Below are 21,141 nucleotides of genomic sequence, written 5' to 3' on the forward strand. Positions count from 1 at the left end.
TAATATTTTAGTTTGTTGTTTTGCAATTTGGAGTAATGAATTTGGTTTTGACTTACTCTTACTATTTGTTTGAAAATTCTCTTTTAATTTCCTTGTATTGGTATATTTAATTCTGGCAGACTGTACCTTATTAGCTTCTGTACTAGTTCCAGGTGTTGTCTTTTTTTTTTTATGGCTTTTCAGCAGGTGCTGTTGAATCAGTCCTTATTGCTTTTTCTTTATTTTTTGTTATTAGCTCTTTGATTCCAGTTTTATATACTTGATGTTTTAGAACTATTTGTCTATACATATAGTATATTGCATTTATATCTATCCATTGTTGTATGGTATCCTATTTAGTTTGACTGTACAATTGTCCCAAACTAGTCAACTATCCTTTTATTGTTCTAGATCAGTATGCATTCTTGTATTGTCTTAGATCAGTGCACTTTCTTACTGTCCTGCCTGTAGTCTACCTGTATACAGCTCCAGGGGTAACTGCCCCCATACCCCATTTCTTGACCTGGGCTCCCAGTTAATGATCAGATCAATTGGTCTATCATAGACATCACAAACATGCTGTGACTTGAGGAATTTATCAATTTTCCTTTTGGAAACTGCTAGGGGGCTATTGTATGAACAGAGGGTGTTGAACAGTCTTGGTCTATTCACGCTTTTTTTAATTATCTCTTAGTGTACTATATATTGCACCTCTGCTTTTCACTGGGAGTATTTTGCACTATCTGAAGTGATTTGTGTTTGTAGATGTGGGACCAATCCCTCCAGAATTTTCCAGGAGTAAGTTATGATGTATCTTTCTAGCTTACATTCTAAGGAGCACAGTTCAAGGGACTTTAGGCATTCCCAGTAATTTAGGTGTTTGACTGTATTCATATGAGCAGTGAAGGTTCTCTGTACAATATCAGAATCTGCAATATCACGTCCATTTAAAAGTGTGGTTAGTGTCCAGCAATATTCCAGTCTCGGGAGAACAATGGACTTAAAGACTACTGTATCAACGTTGGCTGAACATCTCTTGTTGTGAAGTTCTAGATATCCAACTTCTCATTTTCCTTTCAGTTATGATAGTAATCTCTGTTCTGGTTTTTATTTCCTTAATTTTTTTCATAGGCGAGTAACTGAAATTTGTGCTCATCAAACATCAAACTATTTTTCATGGCCCACCAGAAGACTTGGTTGATATCAGCTGGAAGATTTGGTGTGTTCTAGATGGCTCCCACTCTTATAAAAATTATATTTTCATCTGCTGTTATTTATTTCTTTCTGTATTGAATATTAGAATGAGAAAGATAATTGGGGTGAGTGCTGTGCCTTAATTAACAGAACTTTTCACTGCTGATTTTACCTCACTCACTTTTATTCTCTGGGTTCATTTTGTTAGAAAGTTAAATATCCATCTGCCGACTTTTCCAGTTACTCCTTTTACCATCATGATCATACATGTCAAAGGCCTTTGGAAAGTCTATGTATGCTACATCTACATTTTGTTTATCTTGGAGTGTATCCAAAACTGTGATAAAATGCTTAAGCAATCATGAGACACAAAAGTGATCTACTCTATATCCATGTTACCCTGGACTGTACAATTGTTGTGTATCCATGTGTTTAGTAGTCTTACTTCCTAAAACTCTGTCACAGCTTTTTATAATGTGGGATGTCAGTGCTATGGGTCTATAGTTTTTGTGACTGCTGTATGCCACCTTTGCTAAGTGGTGCTATATCATTGTTTTTAAATGATTAGACTGACTCCTGTGTTCAGACTCCATCTCCACACAATATTCAAGGCACATGATATTATTACATTCAGGGGATGGGGAACACTTAACTGCAGAAGTCATATAGTGCCTGGGCAAAATGAGAGGCTATCAGGTTTGAATCAAGAAAGGGAAGATCAGGTCCAATTCCTTACATCAAGAGCCTCTCACCAGGATCTAGGAGCCTCCCCAGAGGGAAAGGTGTGTGATAGTTTTCATTTTCCCCAGCTTTTGATGAGTCTAGATTTTTACAAGTCTGGCCTGGAGCAGAGTGCATGGGACCACTATACCATCCTTTTATTGTCCTAGATCACTATACCTTTTTTATTGTCCTAGATCACTATACCTTTTTTATTGTCCTAGATCACTACACAATCCTCTTGTCTCATCTAGTTAGTTATGTATGTGTTTTTCTTCTTTGTTCTTCAAGTATGCATATTTGTTTGTATATACATTTATCAGCTGTCTTTGTGAGGGTTGAGTTTCAGCTCTGGGTCCCACCTCTGAATGTTTGATCCATTGGTATCTTGGTCAAAGCTCATGACCGTTTATTGATGATATACAATACTAATGAGTTGATAAATAAGACACTTGTGCAACATTTGGGAGCTTTATTGGCAAAATGTTTTGGCAGCTCCTTTGTTATGAACTGCATAGGATAATGTACTTGTACTAGCAAGCCTCTCTCACCACTAGCAGGCCTCTCTCACTACTAGCAGGCCTCTCTCACTACTAGCAGGCCTCTCTCACTACTAGCAGGCCTCTCACTACTAGCAGGCCTCTCTCACTACTAGCAGGCCTCTCTCACTACAAGCAGGCCTCTCTCACTACTAGCAGGCCTCTCTCACTACTAGCAGGCCTCTCTCACTACTAGCAGGCCTCTCTCACCACTAGCAGGCCTCTCTCACCACTAGCAGGTCTCTCTCACTACTAGCAGGCCTCTCTCACTACTAGCAGGCCTCTCTCACTACTAGCAGGCCTCTCTCACTACTAGCAGGCCTCTCTCACTACTAGCAGGCCTCTCTCACTACTAGCAGGCCTCTCTCACTACTAGCAGGCCTCTCTCACCACTAGCAGGCCTCTCTCACTACTAGCAGGTCTCTCTCACTACTAGCAGGCCTCTCTCACTACTAGCAGGCCTCTCTCACTACTAGCAGGCCTCTCTCACTACTAGCAGGCCCCTCTCACTACTAGCAAGCCTCTCTCACTACTAGCACGCCTCTCTCACTACTAGCAGGCCTCTCTCACTACTAGCAAGCCTCTCTCACTCCGAGCACGCCTCTCTCACCACTAGCAGGCCTCTCTCACTACTAGCAGGCCTCTCTCACTACTAGCAGGCCTCTCTCACTACTAGCAGGCCTCTCTCACTACTAGCAGGCCTCTCTCACTACTAGCAGGCCTCTTTCACTACTAGCAAGCCTCTCTCACTACTAGCAAGCCTCTCTCACTACTAGCAGGCCTCTCTCACTACTAGCAGGCCTCTCTCACTACTAGCAGGCCTCTCTCACTACTAGCAGGCCTCTCTCACTACTAGCAGGCCTCTTTCACTACTAGCAAGCCTCTCTCACTACTAGCAAGCCTCTCTCACTACTAGCAGGCCTCTTTCACTACTAGCAAGCCTCTCTCACTACTAGCAAGCCTCTCTCACCACTAGCAGGCCTCTCTCACTACTAGCAGGCCTCTCTCACTACTAGCAGGCCTCTCTCACTACTAGCAGGCCTCTCTCACTACTAGCAGGCCTCTCTCACTACTAGCAGGCCTCTCTCACTACTAGCAGGCTTCTCTCACCACTAGCAGGCCTTTCTCACCACTAGCAGGCCTCTCTCACTACTAGCAGGCCTCTCTCACTACTAGCAGGCCTTTCTCACCACTAGCAGGCCTCTCTCACTACTAGCAAGCCTCTCTCACTACTAGCAGGCCTCTCTCACCACTAGCAGGCCTCTCTCACCACTAGCAGGCCTCTTTCACTACTAGCAAGCCTCTCTCACTACTAGCAAGCCTCTCTCACTACTAGCAGGCCTCTCTCACTACTAGCAAGCCTCTCTCACTACTAGCAGGCCTCTCTCACTACTAGCAGGCCTCTCTCACCACTAGCAGGCCTCTCTCACCACTAGCAGGCCTCTCTCACTACTAGCAGGCCTCTCTCACTACTAGCACGCCTCTCTCACTACTAGCAGGCGTCCCTCACCACTAGTAGGCCTCTCTCACTAATAGCAGGCCTCTCACCAATAGCAGGCCTCTCTCACCTCTCATGTCACCTCTGACTGACTGACTGACTACCACCTATCAAGGCTGTGGGAGTGACTACCACCTATCAAGGCTGTGGGAGTGACTACCACCTATCAAGACTGTGGGAGTGACTACCACCTATCAAGACTGAGGTCCTGACTACCACCTATCAAGACTGTGGGAGTGACAAATACCTATCAAGACAGAGGGAGTGACAAATACCTATCAAGACTGTGGGAGTGATTACTACCGATCAAGGCTGAGTGACTGACTACCACCTATCAAGACTGTGGGAGTGACAAATACCTATCAAGACTGTGAGAGTGACAAATACCTATCAAGACTGTTGGGGTGACAAATACCTATCAAAACTGTGGGGGTGATAAATACCTATCAAGACTGTGGGAGTGACTACTACCTATCAAGACTGTGGGAGTGACTACTACCTATCAAGACTGTTGGGGTGACAAATACCTATCAAGACTGTGAGAGTGACAAATACCTATCAAGACTGTGGGGGTGATAAATACTTATCAAGACTGTGAGGGTGACTACTACTTATCAAGACTGAGGAACTGACTACCACCTATCAAGACTGTGGGAGTGACTACTACCTATCAAGACTGTGGGAGTGACTACTACCTATCAAGACTGTGGGAGTGACTACTACCTATCAAGACTGTGGGAGTGACTACTACCTATCAAGACTGTGGGAGTGACTACTACCTATCAAGACTGTGGGAGTGACTACTACCTATCAAGACTGTGGGAGTGACTACTACCTATCAAGACTGTGGGAGTGACTACTACCTATCAAGACTGTGGGAGTGACTACTACCTATCAAGACTGTGGGACTCACTACTAACTATCAAGACTGAGGGACTCACTGCTACCTAACAAGACTGTGGGACTCACTACTAACTATCAAGACTGAGGGACTCACTACTACCTATCAAGACTGTGGGACTCACTAGTAACTATCAAGACTGAGGGACTCACTACTACCTAACAAGACTGTGGGACTCACTACTAACTATCAAGACTGAGGGACTCACTACTACCTATCAAGACTGTGGGACTCACTACTAACTATCAAGACTGAGGGACTCACTACTACCTAACAAGACTGTGGGACTCACTACTAACTATCAAGACTGAGGGACTCACTACTACCTAACAAGACTGTGGGACTCACTACTAACTATCAAGACTGAGGGACTCACTACTACCTAACAAGACTGTGGGACTCACTAGTAACTATCAAGACTGAGGGACTCACTACTACCTAACAAGACTGTGGGACTCACTAGTAACTATCAAGACTGAGGGACTGATCACCTCAAAATTACTTCTACTATGTCCAGTTGTCCAGTATGTCCAGTGGTTTATTTTCCTGTATTTAACTTAAAAAACTCATGTGCAGGCAAAACATTTCAGCAGTGTAGGTGCCCAGGTGTTACACATATGTCTTATTCATCACAAACTCTTGAATCTATACAAAGAATTGGTCTCCATACATGGGTCTGTAAAGTTACTTATAGTATAACTAAGCTCATAGTGTCCCTTCTATAATGAAACTAAAAATAATCAGTAATACTTCACTTGGGTTAATATTTGCATGTAAGTGTATCTAGGGGTAATATGGTTGTGCTCATCAGTGTGTGTACCACATCTAGACTTGTCTTGTCCTCTTTTTAATATCTATCATATGATTTTGTAAAATTTTTGAGGTTACAAGTATTGGTTTTTGTTCAGCCAGCGCGGGTCTTAACAAATGTTCATTTTTACTTCAGTTATATCCTTTCCGGTTCTTCAATAGTATATGATTATCATCTCTCCTATCATGTCTCCGGTCATATATTGTCCTATCATGTCTCCGGTCATATATTGTCCTATCATGTCTCCAGTCATATACTGTCCTATCATGTCTCCAGGCATATACTGTCCTATCATGTCTTCAATCATACACTGTCCTGTCATCTCTGCAGTCATACTCTGCCCTATCATGTCTTCAGTCATATCCTCTCATATTGTGTCTTCAGTCATATACTGTCTTATCATGCCTCCAGTCATATACTGCCTTATCATGTCTTCAGTCATATCCTGTCCTAAAATGTCTTCAATCATAAACTCTCCTATCATGTCTCCAATCATATAATGTCCTATCATGTCTTGAGTCATATACTGCCCTATCATGTCTTCAGTCATATTCTGTCATATCATGTCTTCAGTCATATATTGTCCTATCATGTCTCCATTCATATACTGCCCTGTCATGTCTTCAGTCATATCCTGTCCTATCATATCTTCAGTCATATACTGTCCTATCATGTCTTCAGTCATATACTGTCCTATCATGTCTCCCATCATATACTGTTCTGTCATGTCTTCAGTTATATACTGCACTATCATGTCTTCAATCATATACTGTCCTATCATGTCTTCAGTCATATACTTCCCTATCATGTCTTCAATCATATACAGTCCAGTCATATCTGCAGTCATATACTGCCCTATCATGCCTTCAATCATATTCTGTCCTGTCATGTCTGCAGTCATATACTTCCCTATCATTTCTTCAGTCATATCCTTTCCTATCGTGTCTTCAATCATACACTGTCTTATCATGTCTCCAGTCACATACTGCCTTATCATGTCTTCAGTCATATCCTCTCCTATCATGTCTTCAGCCATATACTGCCCTGTCATGTCTTTAGTCATATACTGTGCTATCATATCTCCACTCATATACTTTCCTATCATGTCTTCAGTCATATCCTCTCCTATCTTGTCTCCAGTCATATTCTGTCCTATCATGTCTTCAATCATATACTGCTCTATCATGTCTCCAGTCATATACTGTCTTGTCATATTTTCAGTCATATACTGTCCTATCATGTCTTCAGTCATATTCTGTCATATCATGTCTTCAGTCATATATTGTCCTATCATGTCTCCAGTCATATACTGTCCTATCATGTCTCCAGTCATATACTGTCCTATCATGTCTTCAGTCATATTTTGTCATATCATGTCTTAAGTCATATACTGCCCTATCATGTCTTCAGTCATACCCTCTCCTATCATGTCTTCAGTCATATCCTCTCCTATCGTGTCTTCAGTCATATATTATCATGTCTTCAGTCATATCCTCTCTGATCATGTCTTCAGTCATACCCTGTCCTCTCATGTCTGCATTCATATACTGTCCTACCATGACTTCAGTCATATACTGCCCTACCATGACTTCAGTCATATACTGCCCTATCATGTTGTCAGTTATATACTGTTCTATCATGTCTTCAGTCATATACTGCCCATTCATGTCTTCAATCATAAACTGTCCTGTCATGTCTTCACTCATATACTGCCCTGTCATGTCTTCAATCATATACTGTCCAGTCATGTCTGCAGTCATGTACTGCCCTGTCATATCGTGAATCATATACTATCCTATCGTGTCTTCAGTCATATACTGCCCTATCATGTCGTCAATCATATACTGCCCTCTCATGTCTTCAGTCATATCCTCTCTGATCATGTCTTCTGTCATATCCTGTCCTAACATGTCTCCATTCATATACTGTCCTATCGTGTCTTCAGTCATATACTGCCCTATCATGTCATCAATCATATACTGTCCTATCATGTCTTCAGTCATATACTGTCAATCATATACTGTCCGGTCATGTCTGCAGTCATATACTGACCTATCATGTCATCAATCATATACTGCCCTATCATGTCTTCAGTCATATCCTCTCCTACTGTGTCTTCAGTCATATACTGTCCTGTCATGCCTGCAGTCATATACTACCCTATCATGTCTTCAGTCATATACTGTCCTATCATGTCTTCAGTCATATACTGTCAATCATATACTGTCCGGTCATGTCTGCAGTCATATACTGACCTATCATGTCATCAATCATATACTGCCCTATCATGTCTTCAGTCATATCCTCTCCTACTGTGTCTTCAGTCATATACTGTCCTGTCATGCCTGCAGTCATATACTACCCTATCATGTCTTCAGTCATATAATGTCCTATCATGTCTCCAGTCATATACTGCCTTATCATGTCTTCAGTCATATCCTGATGTATCATGTTTTCAGTCATATACTGACCTGTCATGTCTTCAATCATATACTGTCCTATCATGTCTCCAGTCGTATTCTGTCCTATCATGTCTTCAGTCATATTCTGTACTATCATGTCTCCTGTCTTTTCCTGTCCTATCATGTCTTCAGTAATAAACTATCCTGTCATGTCTTCAATCATATACGGCCCTATCATGTCTTCAGCCATATTGTGTCCTATCATGTGTCCAGTCTTATGCTCTCTTATCATGTCTTCAGGCATACCCTCTCGTATCATATCTTCAGTCATATACTGTCCTGTCATGTCTTTAGTCATATACCACCTTATCATGTCTTCAGTCATATACGGTCCTATCATGTCATCAATCATATGTTGTCCTATCATGTCTCCAGTCATATACTCTCCTATCATGTCTTCAGTCATATCCTGTCTTATCATATCTTCACTCATATACTGTACTATCATGTCTTCAGTCATATCGTGTCCTATCATGTGTCCAGTCATATACTGTCCTATCATGTCTTCAATCAAATACTATCCTATCATGTCTTCAGTCACATCTTTTTCTGTTATTTCTCCAGTCATATACTGCCCTATCATGTCTCCAGTCATATACAGTCCTATCATGTCTTCAGTCATATCCTGTCCTATGATGTCTTCAGTCATATACTGCGCTATCATGTCTTCAATCATATACTGTCCAATCATGTCTTCAGTCATATACTGCCCTATCATGTCTTCAGTCATATCCTCTCCTGCCATGTCTTCAGTCATATACTCTCCTATCATGTCTTCAATCATACACTGTCCTATCATGTCTTCAGTCATACACTGTCCTATCATGTCTTCAATCATACACTGTCCTATCATGTCTTGAGTCATACCCTGTCCTATCATGTCTTCTATCATATATTGTATGCCTGAGTGATGATGTGCTGTGATGGGTGTACTTCTTGACTCCTAGTCACCTGCTGCTCACAAATTAACCCAACAGGTGTAGTACTTACTTAACAGGTGTAGTTTGTATCTAGTAGGTGTAGTTCTTAACTAGGAGGTGTGGTGCTTACCTAGCAGGTGTAGTTCTTACCTAGAAGGTGTAGTTCATAACTTGTCAGGTGTCTTACACATCATGTCTACCCTGGGTGTCCCTCACATCTACCATCATGTCTACCCTGGGTGTCCCTCAAATCTACCATCATGTCTACCCTGGGTGTCCCTCACATCTCCCATCATGTCTACCCTGGGTATCCCTTACATCTACCATTGTGTCTACCCTGGGTGTCCCTCACATCTACCATCATGTCTACCCTGGGTGTCCCTCAAATCTACCATCATGTCTGCCCTGAGTGTCCCTCACATCTACTATCATTTCTACCCTGGGTGTCCCTCACATCTACCATCATTTCTACCCTGGGTGTCCCTCACATCTACCATCATGTCTACCCTGGGTGTCCCTCACATCTACCATAAAGTCAACCCTGGGTGTCCCTCACATCTACCATCATGTCTACCCTGGGTGTCCCTCACATCTACCATCATGTCTACCCTGGGTGTCCCTCACATCTACCATCATGTCTACCCTGGGTGTCCCTCACATCTACCATCATGTCTACCCTGGGTGTCCCTCACATCTACCATTATGTCTACCCTGGGTGTCCCTCATGTCTACCATTATGTCTACCCTGGGTGTCCCTCACATCTACCATCATGTTTACCCTGGGTGTCCCTCACATCTACCATCATGTCTACCCTGGGTGTCCCTCACATCTACCATTATGTCTACCCTGGGTGTCCCTCATGTCTACCATTGTCTACCCTGGGTGTCCCTCACATCTACCATCATGTCTACCCTGGGTGTCCCTCATGTCTACCATTATGTCTACCCTGGGTGTCCCTCACATCTACCATCATGTCTACCCTGGGTGTCCCTCACATCTACCATCATGTCTACCCTGGGTGTCCCTCATGTCTACCATTATGTCTACCCTGGGTGTCCCTCACGTCTACCATTATGTCTACCCTGGGTGTCCCTCACATCTACCATTATGTCTACCCTGGGTGTCCCTCACGTCTACCATTATGTCTACCCTGCGTGTCCCTCATGTCTACCATTATGTCTACCCTGGGTGTCCCTCACATCTCCCATCATGTCTACCCTGGGTGTCCCTCATGTCTACCATTATGTCTACCCTGGGTGTCCCTCACATCTACCATCATGTCTACCCTGGGTGTCCCTCACATCTACCATCATGTCTACCCTGGGTGTCCCTCATGTCTACCATTATGTCTACCCTGGGTGTCCCTCACGTCTACCATTATGTCTACCCTGGGTGTCCCTCACATCTACCATTATGTCTACCCTGGGTGTCCCTCACGTCTACCATTATGTCTACCCTGGGTGTCCCTCACATCTACCATTATGTCTACCCTGGGTGTCCCTCACGTCTACCATTATGTCTACCCTGGGTGTCCCTCACATCTACCATTATGTCTACCCTGGGTGTCCCTCACATCTACCATTATGTCTACCCTGGGTGTCCCTCACATCTACCATTATGTCTACCCTGGGTGTCCCTCACATCTACCATTATGTCTACCCTGGGTGTCCCTCATGTCTACCATTATGTCTACCCTGGGTGTCCCTCACGTCTACCATTATGTCTACCCTGGGTGTCCCTCAGGTCTACCATTATGTCTACCCTTGGTGTCCCTCACTTCTACCATTATGTCTACCCTGGGTGTCCCTCACGTCTACCATTATGTCTACCCTGGGTGTCCCTCACGTCTACCATTATGTCTACCCTGGGTGTCCCTCATGTCTACCATTATGTCTACCCTGGGTGTCCCTCACGTCTACCATTATGTCTACCCTGGGTGTCCCTCAGAATGTTTACTTCAGTTAATAATTTCTTTGAATGTTTTTCAAAACTCTGTAATGGAGTTCATGCTTGTAATTTCTGTAGGTTATCCACATGTTATTGTAGGTTATCCACATGTTATTGTAGGTTATCCACATGTTATTGTAGGTTATCTGCATGTTATTGTAGGTTATCCACATGTTATTGTAGGTTATCCACATGTTATTGTAGGTTATCCAAATGTTATTGTAGGTTATCCACATGTTATTATAGGTTATTCACGTGTTATTGTAGTTATCCACATGTTATTGTAGGTTATCCACATGTTATTATAGGTTATTCACATGTTATTGTAGTTATCCACATGTTATTGTAGGTTATCCACATGTTATTGTAGGTTATCCACATGTTATTGTAGGTGCTGACAACATACAACTGCATTCCTTTACAATTTTGGTCCAACATATGTTGTGAATGCCTGTTTAAGTATTTCTCCAATCATGTATATATTGACTCTTTTAAAGTTTAACACAGTGGCATATGAGCATTTTACGATATCATTAATATGATTCATGGTGACATTATTTTGTTGATGATTACTGTATGCGTGTGTGTATTTGTATGTGGCTAGCTGTTTTGTGTGTGTGTGTGTGTACCCACCTAATTGTGATTCCAGGGGTTGAGTGTGTGTGTGTGTGTGTGTGTGTGTGTGTGTGTGTGTGTGTGTGTATACCCACCTAATTGTGATTCCAGGGGTTGAGTGTGTGTGTGTGTGTGTGTGTGTGTATACCCACCTAATTGTGATTCCAGGGGTTGAGTGTGTGTGTGTGTGTGTGTGTGTGTGTGTGTGTGTGTGTGTGTGTGTGTGTGTGTGTATGTATGTGTGTACCCACCTATTTGTGATTCCAGGGGTTGAGAGTGTGTGTGTACCCACCTAATTGTGATTCCAGGGGTCGAGTCAGTGTGTGTTTGTGTGTGTGTTTTATATTGTCTGTGTTGCATGTGCTTATGCTTAATTGTCCACTTAACTTCATACATATATATTTTATATATCCATATACAGGTATATACATACATAAAAATATATGTGAATACAGTATGTATAATGGACTGTATGTATATGGGACTGCATTGCATGTGGGTGTGTGTGTTGATGGATTTGTAGTTCTGTGTAAGAAATACTTTGTAAATATACTTTTTGATGTCTACATCTTTATTTTACAAATAACAAGATGCAAAAACTTTTCTTTAGTTTTCATTAGGATTTTTTTTTTGTTAACAGATTATAGCTTTCCGTGTTTGCATGATATCATCTCGTACATTATATTTATCGTTGCCTTTGGAGTGCGTTTTTATATAATTTCTGGTACTGTATTATAAAAGCTTTACAGAGTTTTGATGTTTACTCTTTTTATGTAGTAATGTTCAATATAAGCTGCATTTGCCTGTTCTCTTTTTTTTTGTGTGTGTGTAGGTTATATACTGTATATTGTGCTTGTGTGATAACCATACATAAATGGGCCGAGTTATAGTTTCTCTAAGCCTTCTGTACCAGCACTCTAGTCCTTCATAATAAATATGCTTTTCTTACTGTTATAAATAAAATAAAAGCTTTGTGTGCTTTTACTCTTCACAACTGGCCATTTGTGTTGCTTAGCACACTAACTAGAAGTACTTTTTCCTCTGTGTTTTTGGTTTCGTTTGCTAATTGCCTGTTTTTTTCTCTCTCTCTCTCTCCCATGTCTGGTGCCTTATATCCAGACATTGGGTCAGGCTTCTTCAAAGCCTTATCCTTTTCAGGTGGAAACAATGCCAGTGCTACTTCTAATCCTGATGGAACGATGGAACAGTCACCCTCCTCTGGCTCTATTACATGTAACCATAGTGCAAGCAATCTTGATGGGCCAGAACACAAGGTAAACTTTACTGAAGAATGAAAGTCAAAATACAATGACTGGAGCTATTCATGACTAACTCACAAATTGAGGTTTAAGCTTACACAATGTTTCAGTTTGTCCTGGACCACTTTTGAATTGATAATGGTTCTGTTCACATTAAAGCATTATCTAAGTTTCATTCCCAGTTTGTGGGGTAGTTATAAGGGTTTTTCACTGACTTAGAGTTATCTCTCTTCAGTCTTCAGTTTATTTTCCAGTTTGTTAGGTCATGTGCGTAATATAGTAGTCTCTTAATAAACCTTCTGTATGAAATAAAGTCTGGTTCTTGATTGATAATTCCCTCACATATCCTTCTATTATTTAACAGCAATTTTTTTGTTTCTTGTTTTACCACCCCAGGGGAACACCCACTTCATGCGAAAGATTCCTGCAGGTGCTGAAGCCTCAAATATCCTCGTTGGTGAAGTGCCCTTCTTAGAGAAGCCTGCCACTGCATTTGTTCGTTTGTCCCAAAGTGCCAATCTTGGAGACTTAACAGAAGTGCCCGTACCTACCCGTTTTCTGTACATCATATTAGGACCCACTGTAAGTTATTTTTATCTCTTACATTACATGAGTTCTGGAGGTGGGATGTACAATACTCTGAAGGAGGGGTGGGGATCCTGCATTTCAAAGGGTTATTTGAATTTTAACTTCAGTACATGTATGGCAAGACCACTATTGAATGATTGGTTAAAGATTAAAGATTATTTCAGTATGGTATACTGGGTGACATTTATGTGTGCATGCAGAGAGCCCCTTAATACGCAGAACATTTCGGGCAAACTTGAGCCTATCTTGATATTAATAAGGCAATAACTAATTAAAAACTTATAAATATAGTCTGTAAGTGGTTGTAAAAATAAATTTAGGAATTACAAGGAACACAAGAGAGCTGAATAGTATTAGTACATGCAATATAACATTTTTTTATTATTTTTATTAACACATCGGTCGTTTCCCACCAAGGCAGGGTGACCCAAAAATGAAAACCTTCCATCATCATTCACTCCATCACTGTCTTGCCAGAGGCATGCTTACACTACAGTTATAAAACTACAACATTAACACCCCTCCTTCAGAGTGCTGGCACTGTGCTTCCCATCTCCAGGAATCAAGTCCGGCCTGCCGGTTTCCCTGAATCCCTTCATAAATGTTACCTTGCTTACACTCCAACAGCATGTCAAGTCCTAAAAACCATTTTTATCTCCATTTGCTCCTATCTAACATGCTCATGCATGCTTGCTGGAAGTCCAAGCCCCTCGCACACCCCCTCCCTCCAACCTTTCCTAGGTGACCCCTACCCCGCCTTCCCTCCATTACAGATTTATACACTCTTGAAGTCTTTCTGTTTTGTTCCATCCTCTCTACATGTCCAAACCATCTCAATAATCTCTCCTCAGCCCTCTGGATAATAGTTTTGGTAATCTCATACCTCATCCTAATCTCCAAACTACAGATTCTCTGCATTATATTCACACCACACTTTGCCCTCAGACATGACATCTCCACTGCCTCCAGCTTTTCCCTTGTTGCAACATTCATCACCCATACCTCACACTGATACGAGAGCATTGGTATAACTACACTCTCATACATTCCCCTCTTTGCTTTCATTGATAAAGTTCTTTGTCTCCACAGACTCCTCAGTGCACCACTCGCCTTTGAGTATTTCAAATAAGAAGCATTGACCCTTTCAGGGTCCGTCCCATAGATCTATGATTTTACGTTCAGGGTCCAAACTGTAGATCTGCGCCATGAGCTCAGTTCACTCTGATAAACTGTGAGTGGTAAATTTGGGCCTAGACATGAGAGAATACATCTATGTGGTATGTGTGTACCACATAAAACAAATCCTGCAGCACACTGTGTATAATGAGAGAAAAAAAAACTGAGACCATGATTTTTTATTAAAACAGCTACTTTGCAGTGTTTTTTCGTATGTTTTTTTATAGTTGTATTTGCAATTTCTTGTTCCCATTTGATAGAATGGAAGACATATTACAGAAATAGAGATGATTTCGATTGATTTTAGCACCGGAAATGGCTTGAAACTGAGCTCAAAGTAGCGGAAATGTTAAATTTTTGCTGATGTTCAAGAGTAAACAAACGACCTCACACGTCTAATACACACCAGCTGATGGGTCTAATATACATTCACAAATGTGGTGATGATATTTATACAATTATTACAATATTGCAGAACAGTAAATCTTCTATTTTTTGGTGTGAATAAAAATTCGTTATGTGAATAAAAAATCAAAATGGAATTTATTTGTAAAGCCTCAAAGCGTAACTAATGAACAGAGGAAATGTTAGTTTAGTGCCAGGAATACCTACATTGTTTATTCTGGACCCTATTTTGAAATTGGAATATTTTGACCTTTGTATTAAATTGGCCAAATTACCAATTTCCGATCACTTTATTTTGTAGTTGAAACAGTTGACTTGGCGATTTCTTATGCTCAGTCGATAGAATAGAAGTAATAATAGTGAAATAGCTAAGAATTTGGTCAACTGGAATAATGTAATTGGCCTAAAATGGGAGACAGAGTCGGCAAAATCGCCGATTCGTAAATATTGCTGACACATCAAAATTCGCGAGAGCATAATTTCATCAATTTTTCCATCAAATTTCGTACTTTTTGTTTTACCTTCACAAAAAGATTCTCTACCATTTCATAAGAAAAAATAAATTTTTTTTTTTTTTTTTTAAATTCTTGGACACTGGGGTACCACTTCAGATTTTGGCCTTGGACCCTGAAAGGGTTAAAGTTGTACAAATTTGTAGCATAACAATGTATAATATAATCGAATCAGATCAAGTAAAATCAATGATTTGTAGTGCAGAAACAAGTCATATGGTCATTAGATGAGTTACTGTGCATTCAAGAGAATGGAGTATTCTATTAGGTAATGTAATTAAGAAAAAAGCATAGTTTGATAGGGTCACAGGTTATACATTTATGAGATTCAGTTATTCAGTATTTATTTAGTTGTGGTTGAGTAAGTGGTTTTTAAGAAGAGTCTTGAACTGATAAATAGACAGTATTTCTATTATATTCACAGGTAATGAACTCCAGATTTTTGGGCCTTTTATGTGAATTGAGTTTTTACATAGTGTGAGATGGACACGAGGAACATCAAAGAGTGATCTGTGCCTTGTGTTATGGTCATGTGTTCTGTTGAGGTTGGTAAGGAGAAGTTTGAGGGGAGGGTTTATATCAGAGTTAAGTGTTCTATGTATGTAGTAGGTGCAGTAATAAGTATGGATGTTTTGTATGGTGAGTAAGTTTAGAGTTTTGAATATTGGTGGAGTATGCTGCCTGGAGTGGGAATTTGTTATCATTCTGGCTGCAGCCTTTTGTTGGGTAATTAATGGTGTGAGATGATTTATTGTTGTTGAGCCCCATGCACAAATTCCATAGGTGAGATAGGGGTAAATGAGTGAGTGATATAGGGCCAGGAGGGCTGACTGTGGAACATAGCACTGTATCTTCGATAGTATGCCTACGGTCTTGGAGATTTTCTTGGAAATTTGTTGTACATGTGTTTGAAATTTGTGTCTATTATCAAGGTGGATTCCTAAGAATTTTCCCTCTGTGAGCTTTGTGATAGGTGATCCGTTTATCATTATGTTAAGAGGAACATCTGTAGTTCTGTTCCCAAACTGAATGTAGTAGGCTTTGTCAGTATTGAGAGTAAGTTTGTTAATCATCATCCAGGTAGATATTTTCTGTAATTCGGTATTTGCAGTATTGGCTAGTATGACTGGGCTTGGGTGAAAGAAGACGTATGAAGTGGTATCCACAAATAGTGTGGGTTTGAGTAGTTGCGATGCATTTGGTAGGTCGTTTATGTAAATGAGAAAGAGATTTCATCATTGCTTAGTAGCAGCGCTGTATAGTCCTTGTGGCTTAGCGCTTCTTTTTGATTATAATAATAATAATAATCATTGCTTAGTTAATCTTAAGTTAATTTTAAGCCAGCCCGTAATGCTATGCATAGTATAAGTGGCTTTGGCATACTGCTCTTATCTGTATTTTTTTTGTACCTCTGTATGTGTGCACAAATTGGAAATAAATAAATAAATAAATAAATAAATAAATAAAAAAGGACACTTCCCTGTGGGACACACCTCTTGCCAACACCTGAGCATTCACTTCTCTTACAACTCCATCTATAAATATATTGAACAATCATGGTGACATCACACATCCTTGTCTAAGGCCTATTTTTACAGGGAAATAATCTCCCTCTTTCCTACATAATTTAACCTGAGCCTCACTATCCTTGTAAAGACTCTTCACTGCCACATTAACCCCCGATCCACCCTATCATACACCTTTTCCAAACCCATAAATGCCACAAAAACCTCTTTTCCCTTTCTAAATACTGTTCACCTATATGTTTCACTGCAAACACTTGGTCTACACACCCCCTACCCTTCCTAAAGCTTCCTTGTTCATCTGCTATCCTGCTCTCTGTCTTACTCTTAACTCTTTCAATAATAACTCTACCATACACTTTACCAGGTATATTCAACAGACTTATTCCCCTTATTCTCTTTTGTCCCCTTTGCCTTTATACAAAGGAACTATGCATGCTCTCTGCCAATTCCTAGGTACCTTACACTCTTCCATACATTTATTAAATAAAAATACCAACCACTTCAAAACTATATCCCCACCTGCTTTTAACATTTCTATTTTTATTCCTGATATAACATATATTAGGTTTAATTGTTTTTAGGATTATAGGTTGGCTTATGATTGCAAGTAATGAGGATCCTACCATATTAACATAATATGAACACATTTAATATATTTAATGGTTGTGAGGATTACAGAAAATGAGAAAAAGAATACAGTGGAACCTTCACTTGCGAAATCATCAACATGCGAGTTTCCATATACAAACAGTCGATCAGTCGATTTTTTGCTTCCATACACGAGCGAAATTTCCATAATGAGTGGGTCTCAAAGGAGGTTCCTTGATGCTGGTGAGGAGCTCTTGCTCTTGATCTAGGGAATTGGATATCATTTGTTTGTTGGGCTATCTTATTAAATATATGTACACTTACTGTTAGGCCTGAAAATGCTAACTAACTTTTCTGCCTCTTGGAGACTTCAGTGTTCCTCTTAACATTCATCAGAATAATTATATATTGGTAATGTCCTCAGTTTTAAAGATAATCAGGCAACTTTTCAATTGATCTATGTTTTTGCTTCATATCAATCATATACCTACTGCAAAAAAGTTAAAGAATGAGACACTTGTGCACATGTTGCACAAGTGTCTCATTTTTCAACTTGTTGGTTTTCAAATCCATTTTCATCACAAAAAAGTTTAAGTCCATTACTTTGTGCATATGGCTTACTCCAAGGACAAAATGGCAGAAAAAAACCATAATACAGTGAGCATTCATTTAGTATTAAAAGAGCAGTCATAGTGTGAATTATTTCAATTTATTCAATTTCATTCAGTAGAATATATTTTGTTACAGGGCGGTCTACCAAGGTATCATGAGATTGGACGTGCCATGGCCACCCTTCTCAGTGATGAAGTATTTCATGATGTAGCATACAAGGCAAAAAATAGAAGTCATCTTCTAGCTGCTGTTGATGAGTTCCTAGATGCTGTGACTGTCCTGCCACCTGGAGAATGGGATCCAGCAATTAGGTCAGTTGACAAGATGTAATTTTAAGAATGAATTAAACTTATATATTGGTGAGTTAGTTAATACATGTTATGTATGGTTGCTATTTTTCCTTCCTCTGACCTCTAGGCATAATTATTTATGCAACATAATATTACCTTCCCCAATTATCCAGAAGACTAATTTTAATAATATGACACAGCTTCATATAAAATGCATAACAACTGTGATTTTTTTTCAAAACTTTGAGATGAAACAGAGGACAGAGGAGACAAACTGGCGCCTTCCTTTAAATTGCCCATAACCTATACAGGGCACTAGATGTGCTATCTCTCGTGAAATTGAGGCTGGTTGTTAGTCATTTGTTTGACTACTTAACTGTATGTATGAGTGAAGCTGTGCTCATGATATTGTATTCTGTGTTGCATCTTGTGCATACAGGTCTGCCATCATAAATCCGGCAATCAGACATCAGGTTCCATCAGCTATTCAGCACTAATTTTGGCTAGCATAATTTCAAATTTCCAGGGATGTCACACCAACCTGCTGGTATTGTTTGGTGGTGCTACTTGCTGCATAAGTCATTCCAATTTCTTTTTCTCCATTTATTGTTATAACCTGCTTACTTTTAGCCCTAGTCATGGTTCCAACAAATAAAAGAAATGCTTCTCATTATGTAAAGCACCTTTACAGTACATTGTCCATAAAAGATAAGGTGACTTTGAAGCCACTGTCAGTTGCCATGACCTCAGTCTCGTGATACAGGAGAATATGCTTTATTATTATGCTAATATCAACACTACGGCTTATTTGCCTATCACAATTGATCTAATATGATATAATAAACAATATAAATAACAAAAACATGTTAAGTACTGCAGAATAAATAATATTTGGCATAATACCGAGCAGTTCGACAGAGGTATGAAGAGGACATGGGATACAAGTACCACTCCCCTCTCCCTGTCTTGGGCTTATATTACAGAAAACGGAGTACAGCACAGGGCTAACGATCATATACACTCGTAGTGCACCATAAAACTGAAACAAAAAGTCTATTTTCTCTACATAGATTATCACACATAGTAGCATATGTGTTGAGAACCTAGGATAACCCAAAAAAGTCAGACAAAGTGGCTTATTTCTAGTACCTAGCTTGGGCTAGCCATAAATGATTTTTGGTAAATATTCGATTCCCGGCCAGGGTAGAAACATTGGATGTGTTTCTTTACACCTGTTGTCTGTGTTCACCCATCAGTAAATGGGTACCTGGGTGTTAGTGGACTGGTGTGGGTGTTATCCTGGGATACTGACCTAATTTGCCTGAAATGCTTAACATAACAAGGGGCTTTCTGTATAGTAGTATGTCACTGTCAGCTAGGGCTGTATACCATGTACATATACATGTAATAAATAAAGATATTATTATTATTATTATTATTATTATTATTATTATTATTATTATTATTATTATTATTATTTTATTTTATTATTATTATTATTATTATTATTATTATTATTATTATTATTATTATTATTATTATTTTTCTCTCAGTTGCTTGTTGGGCTGTTTTATTGAAACATGGGCAATGTATGATGGAAAGATGCTTCTTAACATACACCAAAAATGAAAGAAATCAGACCATAAATAACGGAGTTCACTTCTCAGCCATTTGTGGCCCCATAGCAGTATATTTTTTGTATGTTTTTTGTGGTTGTATTCTCGTTTTTTGGTCTCATTTGATAGAATGGAAGATATGTTACAGAAATAGATATGATTTTGATTGCTTTCATGACAAAAAGTACCTCAAAATTATGCTCACAGTAGCAGAAATGTTCCATTCTTTAGCGATGTTCAAGAGTAAACAAATGACGTCACTGTCTAATACATGTGCGCCTGTCAGTTCAAATTCCAATACGCAGTCAAGAATGGGTTGACATTATTTATGCAGTTACAGTGGACCCTCGATTAATGTAATTAATCCGTTCCAAAGAGCATGTCTTATACCGAATCTGACTTAATCCGAATTAATTTTCCCCATAAGAAATAATGGAAATCCAATTAATCCATTCCAGACACCCAAAAGCATTAAACAAAATATTTTTTTGCATGACATATACATTTTCCTACATAGAAAACAATGAGACATGCAGAATAAACAATACTAAAATGACACTTACCTTTATTAAGACTTATTGATGAGTCATGAGATGGGAGAAGGGGAGAGGATGGAGGTGTACTAGTGTTTGTGTAGGTCCAGGGTCCTTTTCCAGGGTTGCTTCCCTTCTTTGTTTTTCTAATGCCACTAGCGCTAGCTTGAGAGTCACTGGACCCCTGTCATACCAAAAATCTGTCCAGAAAGCTTTGTTTCTGGTGTGTCTTTAAGATTTTCCTAAAATTGGACACAACATTGTTATTGTAGATGTTGCCAGGACGGCTTGCAACAGCTGTGCCAGGGTGATGTTCATGCTTAAATGTTTGCACTTCAGTCCACTTTGCATAAATGTTCTTAATCTTTGAAGAAGGCACCTTCCTCCATCTCTCTTCCTCCTCCTATGAAGGAAATTCCTAAGCTGTGGTCTGTTTGTGTTGCACCTCA

The 21,141-nt window shown here is 39.9% G+C and overlaps 1 protein-coding gene across 13 annotated transcripts in view; it reads left to right on the forward strand.

Moving 5' to 3' along the window:
* LOC128692052 (Na[+]-driven anion exchanger 1) overlaps window positions 1-21,141 on the forward strand; it is a 369,866-nt gene that overhangs the window by 145,441 nt on the left and 203,284 nt on the right. For 10 of the 13 annotated variants that reach the window (XM_070085267.1, XM_070085266.1, XM_070085273.1 and 7 more), the window contains 3 exons: window positions 12,746-12,861; window positions 13,243-13,428; window positions 18,389-18,564. In XM_070085267.1, the coding sequence (XP_069941368.1) occupies window positions 12,746-12,861; window positions 13,243-13,428; window positions 18,389-18,564 (478 nt within the window). Of the gene's footprint in view, window positions 1-12,706; window positions 12,862-13,242; window positions 13,429-18,388; window positions 18,565-21,141 lie in introns of all 13 variants that reach the window. The other 3 variants (XM_070085272.1, XM_070085275.1, XM_070085278.1) reach the window with 1 other exon arrangement.

The sequence above is a fragment of the Cherax quadricarinatus genome, chromosome 15, assembly GCF_038502225.1.
Source record: "Cherax quadricarinatus isolate ZL_2023a chromosome 15, ASM3850222v1, whole genome shotgun sequence".
Classification (NCBI taxonomy): Eukaryota; Metazoa; Arthropoda; class Malacostraca; order Decapoda; family Parastacidae; genus Cherax; species Cherax quadricarinatus.